This window comes from Morone saxatilis, unplaced genomic scaffold, assembly GCF_004916995.1.
Source record: "Morone saxatilis isolate NCDOM2014 unplaced genomic scaffold, NCSU_SB_2.0 Contig1, whole genome shotgun sequence".
Lineage (NCBI taxonomy): Eukaryota > Metazoa > Chordata > Actinopteri > Moronidae > Morone > Morone saxatilis.
Genome location: NW_023339651.1, coordinates 21,314,125 through 21,320,634, shown reverse-complemented (window position 1 = coordinate 21,320,634; position 6,510 = coordinate 21,314,125). Strand labels below are relative to the sequence as shown.

Here is a 6,510-nt window from a genome sequence, read left to right as displayed (position 1 = left end):
TAAGCTGTAACTTACTATGAGCAGATGTGTAAATCACAGCACACTCGAGTTTCTCTTACCATTTTAACTCAAACAGGTCACTTGTGTTCAGTTCAGGTGCTAACATACAGAGTATGTGGGGGATAATGCAAAATTAATTACCCCAAATTAGATAGGAAATTACACAGAATATATAATAGACCCCAAAACACAGCTAAACAATAATGCAAATACTTATACTTAAACTATTCTATCATTTTTGTCCTCCTTCCTTACAGTCCTTACAGAAGAGTGGATCACTATATGCTTATTTATTAAATATGTAAATAATATGAATAAGCATTGCAGAGGTGTTAACTATAAGGAGTCCGATTTTGTGCCTCAACCACCAAATGCACTCTGGGTAACAGGAAGTGGACGTAAGGTCAAAAGTTGAGTGCATGCTGCACCCACTGACCAATCAATCAAAACAGATAATTATATGTTTTTAAATCTAAAAATAAAGATAAAGATCTTTACAAATTAAACAATATAAATAAGCCACAGATATTTCTTTCTCACGGGGTGCTGTGGTAATCCTAGAGGTAGTTACAGCACCCCCAAGCCCCTCCCTGGCGCTGCCTATGGTAATAAGTATAACTATGGTAATCTACTAAACTTTTTGTATTCATCTTCGAAACTGCTTCACTTAACTATTGAAAACTCCACTGTTAGGTCAATATGCAATGAGAAAAACAAAGCCACCATTAATACTGAGTCCATCTGTCCTTCTTCCCTCTGCAGCAACTGGTGTCTGTGCATCTGTCTGACGGTCGGACTGGAGACATGATGGTGTTGGGAAACGTCCACCACAAACTGGTCTTGTCTCCTGACTTCCAGGCTCTGCTAAGACAGGCTGCAGCACAGCAGCAACAAGGGCCCTGATATCCCATCTACTGCACAGAAACCCGACAGAGCCCAGAGTTGAATTCTGTAGGAATCCTGCTCTGATGGGAGTTGTTTAGTTTCCACTCTGTTCTCCTACCTGTTCTCCTACCTCTGCTTTGAGGCTTAAAGGCAGCTACGTATGCAGGTTACCCTCAGTAGCCTTTTTTTCCTGTGATGGCAGGATCTGAATGATTTTGTTTTTATCTGTGGTATGAAGACAGTGCCAGAGGAGACATGTTTTTTTCCTTTTTGGAAAGGTGGTATCACACTCAACCCACTGATCCACAAGGACGATACTGTATGTTGTTACCTGAGCACTGATTTGCAGATGGATGACTTCACTTTTACACGTACCAGCACAGTGGCAAGCATGATCGTGAGCTTGAGACTATCTGAAGGTCATTGGCTACATGCTGAGTTAGTAGGCGCCCAGGGAAAGATAAATGAGTACATTCACATCTGACACCAGAGAAAGAGGATACCCACCCACAGCCACTTGTTATCAGAGACTTTGGCCCCGCAAAGCCACTGAGTGACAGAATTTTTTACATTAAACGGACAATTTACTCCAAAATACTCGTACCTATAGTGCTGTTTCTCCATCTAGATTGTTTTGGTGTGAGTTTTGGAAGTCTGCCTTCTCTCCAATATAATGGAACCAGATGGCACTCTGCTTCTTGTTAGCAGTTTCATGTTGGAATTATTGTCTTTCTTCATATCACTGTGCCGAAGGCTGAGCTGTAACGTTAGCTAGCGCAAATATGTGCTTCCTTCTGCGCATTGATGCAGTTGGTGAGTCTTGTTTGGTAGAAAGTAGATAAGTCCTACGTGAAACTGCTCACAACAAGGTCTGTGGATTATCTTGAGTAACTGGGTCATGATTTCTGGAAAGAGACATTGCTGTTGAGGTTGCATTTTTAAGCTTTGAGCATTTGAGAGAAGGTTGATATCCAAAACTCTTACACCAAACCAACAGATGGATTAATAGCTGTACAGGTAGGAGGAAAATACTGTCCCTTGAAGATGCAAATGCAAATCCCTGGACTGCTCAACCACTTACTGCACTGATGTACAGTCTGGACCTTTTGTAGCATTTAGCACACGTTATTGTAGCATTTTAAATATTGTTGTTAGATGTATGTTTGTGATGTGAATTGTTTAATTTTTTACAACTTAACAGCAGCTGTAAATCCAGATGTTGCTGACCTACAGTGGTTTAACTCAAGACTTTCATATATTGCCAGTCTTTTCATTACAGTTTCTGGAAGCCCCTTCAGATAATGTTTTTGGACAATTTCAGTCAGGTTTCCAGAACAGTTACAGCACAGAAACCAGATGTACGGGACTCCAGCTGTGGCTTGGTATATAAAGATTAAAGCTAGTCATGGCTCCAGATCAACTCTGTGTCCATGCTGTGCGCAGCATCAAGTCTTCAGACACAAACCTGTTGGCTCGTCCTGCGTCTAGAACAGTGGTTCCCAACCTGGGGGTCACCATAGATTCACGTGGGGCTGCAAGGATATTGTTGTTGTTGTTGTTGATTTGAAAACTTTTAAATTATAGATCTAACTCTCAGCATTTTGTTCATTTCTGCAAAGAAAAACAAACATTTTTTTTTATAGTTTAGATTATTAAAGACCTGAGAGCCTCCACTCTGATAAACAGCCTCATCCTGCAGTAGAGAAGTATGCAGTTAAAACAACCAAAGAGCTCATAGAACAATGAGAAAACATTTGTCAAAAAGAAGCCCATTAAGTCTGTATGAATAATAATGTCAATATTCACTTGAAATAATATGCTCAAATTGTACATTTACACAACCTTCCTGCAGTTACTGTGTTCACCGTTTGTTTATCAGTTCTCTACCGTATATCGAAAAAAGGGTGCGAGCCACTGCTCTAGACTGTAGACCAGAGCGATCCGTGGCTCTGGAATGACCTGCTTTAATGATGCCAGGGTTGCCTTATCAACTTCCTTTAAATCACTTCTTCGAACTCATCCTGATAGTATTTGACCTTTTATACTAATCTTATGTTTTATACTTGTAGATTGTACAGTTTTTTTGTAATGCATTCTTTGTTTCTGAATCTTTTTATGTGTAAAGCACTTTTAAAATTGGTTTTGAGAGATGCTGTACAAATAAACTTGTTATTCTACAGTAAATGTATTGAGTGTGGTCAGTATACGCTGTTGTCACTGTTGACTGTAAATCATGGTGCAACAGATGTAGATTTCCACCCACATGCTTGGTGTTAAAGCTGCAGTAGGTAACTTTTATAATAATGACTTTTTGTCATATTTCCTGACAGTAGTACATGAAACAGATACTATACAAACATTTAATCATTCCCTTCACAAGGTTGTGATCGTACAAATTAAAATGTAAATTCAACTAATCCCTGTGCATTCTGTGTGACCTGATCTGACATTCTGCAATATTGTCAACTGCAACTTTAATGCAAATTTCACTAGAACAAGTTGCCTTTCACACAAAGAAAATATTAGTAGGCAATATGGGTTCTTCAATGGCTGATGCTGATATTTAGAGAGCAGGGCGACCGATGGAACGTATGTAATGCTAATATCAAAACAAATAAAAGTGATGTATAATTTAATTATTCCATACACATTATCTAATATACATGGTTATTTTAGCCAGTGACATGTTGTTTAGATGTAATTTTAACTAATTTATGAAACTGAGAAATACATTGGGTTACGCTGTAGATTTCAGAATGTGACGTATTTAAGGGAGAGCGGGGTACAGTATGGAATCGGCGTTTAAATAATGTTTAAATAATTTCCCCCTGGGATTATTAAAGTATTTAAACAGATATAAACAAAAAACATATCTCTGGGGTCTGAGTGCCCCAGTCTACAGAACAAACACTCACAACTAACATTACGTTATAAACCACTTAACTGTTTACATACTGCTCATAAATAAAATAGTAAATAGTGAGACTTTACAAGAGTAAAGAGCTTATTCTAAATGTTCATTCTGTAGTATCTGACATGATGCTCAACAGATCGATTCCAGAATGCCGTTTATTGAATTTCATCAACAGTTGAGGGTTCTGTAGTTTTTTTAGGCACCATAAAGGCCATTTTGTAGAAATGCAAATGTTTATTCAGTACATAAAAACAAAGAAAACAAGCCATCTGATACGGTAGCACTAAATGCATCCTACAAGCAAAAACTGTCAATACTGAAAGTAGGTTCTTCATAATTAACAGAAGTGTGAGTATTAAATCTGGATTTTAGGATTATTAACTGACATTTGAGGTTGTTTTTCTGAGACAGTGGTTCATGACCGACATCATATAGTGGGGTCAGGACAGCTGGTATCATTTGGATGAACACATTTTTGGGTTTTTTTGGATACTTGGAACTTCTGGTGTTTAAAAAAATAAATATCAGTTTATGTTACTTATGCCATAAGAGACAAACAGTGTTTGAGGTTGCAACTGTACAAGCTTATGCTACACTAACAGCAATGAAACAAAGAATTCAGTCAGGTTGCATTCATTGGACCATGTGATCTTTAGAGGAAGTGCTTTCTGTAACTTGGCAAACAATGGCACTTTCCTGTTGACTCTGCAAGGGATAAGGCTGCTGTTATTCTACATTTTTATTTTCAACAAGACCCACGAAAAGTGATACAGGAAGTTAACCTGGGGGTGATGCCACTGTTAGGGGGCAATAATTCAAGTAGATGTTCACATATACCCGTCCAACCCAGACAAAGGTACCTTAATTAGGTTTTAAACCAGTAATGCTCAGAGGCGTTTGTCAAATATTGTTTTAAAGTTCTTTTAGGCTGGAAAAGTTTTTTTTTTTTTTTTACATAAAATGAAAAAATAAATAACTTAAAGCCTCAGGCCATTACGTCGACTTCTTCAAAGAATCGGTATGTAATATTTAGTAGTTGTCCTGATTATGAATTCACAGATTTTTGGTTTTAAGGGTAAGCAATATGTAATTTTGAGAAAATGTTTGTAATATTTAAAATATTTTCAAGTCTGGCGTTTCTGCAGCTTTTTTTTTGTTTTTGCATCAATAGTGATTTGGATATGTTAATTTACTACTTCACTACTTAATTTCCAATTATTGTGGAACTTCTAGAACAAAGTTTATCAAGGGCTGGTTAAATTCAAGCACTTTAAGGACCTCTTTATTGTTCAGTAAATCCAAGCACTTTCAAGTACTTGTTCGCCAACTCTGATTTTCGAATTGATGAGCTGATTTTGAAGGATTCTGATCTTTAGTAGAACAAATGGGCCTGGGGCTCGAGAGCACAGGACCAGTAAGGAAAGTCAGAGAAGAACTGGCTAACAACATTGTTGTTTGGGGTCTTTTCATGGATTTGTTGACAAGACAAACAGGAGAATTACAGGTTAACGTATTCTTTTACATTAATACTCCCTATGAAACACCAAAAAATAGAGAAAGGTGGTTGTTTTTGGGAGACGGGCATCTGAGTAACCTGCCTCAAGTACACTGTGGTTACACTCAGGGCTCTTTTGAAACAATCAGACAGTGTCTGTACCTTCTATAATCACTTTAACACCTCCATATCTGATGCAAGTAACTCACTTTCTTAATCCTGGAACAACCCACCACTCTACCTCATTGGTCAGGTATAGTACGGTGTCATTTTCACTGTAAAGTGATCTGGGTCTGAGAATGACAGAAAAAGCTTTGCCCTGTTGAACCTAAGGAGCATTTATGCACTGGGGAACTTGTTAAAGTTAGGCCCTGGGTTCTCAGAAGTCTATCTAAAAGTGTGTTCATGAACACACTTTTCCCCTCCAGTAAGATTACTAATTCACATCTTTGTGGGTCCTTCTGTGTCCTTTCTTGTGGTTTTGTGGCGTGTGTTTGTGGGTGGCGCGATCGGCGTCGCCTCTATTGCTTTCAGGCTAGTCTTTCGGATCGAAATCTTGGTAATAGTTATCCAAATCTACCAGAGACAGTGTAGGTATACCTCCCAACAATTATAGTAACTTACATCTAGTCTTGGTTCTTTCAGCCTGGCTTCTCCAAACCTAGTCTTTGCGCGGCACTAGGACACGGTGCAAGTGTGCCGTACACACAACCGGGCTTTGACTGCAGCTTGGATTCAGGATGCTGCTCAATGCCTCTCTGTAGAAGGTAGGAAGCCTTCCTGGCCTCTTTCTCAGTTTGGCGGAAGGAAGCTTACAGGCGCTGTTTGGGGCGCTTTTTTGTCCCCAGTGATGGCAGTGTTTGTGGGCTCGCAGGACAGGCTCTTGCAGGAGAGATGTGCACACCCCCAGGAACTTTGGTTTGGCCTGCTTTCCCCCTCTCCAACCTAGCCAGCACCGTCGGGATGTGTAGTGGAGCAGCTGCTGGTGTGCCACTCCTCCTGGAAGTCGCAGCCAACCAATGTCCCTTGCGTCACATACTCTTCCACCATTCCCAGGTGGAGATTGTTGAAGCCTGTGCAGCCAACTGTGGCCCGAGCCTGCTCACCTCACTGCCCTTTTGTATTGATTTGTCTGCATCCACCGTTGCTTGATGGTTGGTACTCTCACCCACAGTTTGGTGTCGTCCGCAAACTTTGATTGAAGAGGTTGGAGCTG

General features: G+C 39.6%; 1 protein-coding gene across 1 annotated transcript in view; it reads left to right on the top strand.

Moving 5' to 3' along the window:
* Positions 1-3,063, top strand: part of LOC118328910 (DNA-directed RNA polymerase III subunit RPC4-like) — a 4,690-nt gene extending 1,627 nt beyond the window's left edge. Inside the window, exon 4 of the mRNA XM_035662843.1 lies at positions 763-3,063. Coding sequence (XP_035518736.1) covers positions 763-903 — 141 coding nt within the window. The 3' untranslated portion in view covers positions 904-3,063. The remainder of the gene's footprint in view (positions 1-762) is intronic.
* The last annotated feature ends 3,447 nt before the right edge of the window (positions 3,064-6,510 follow it).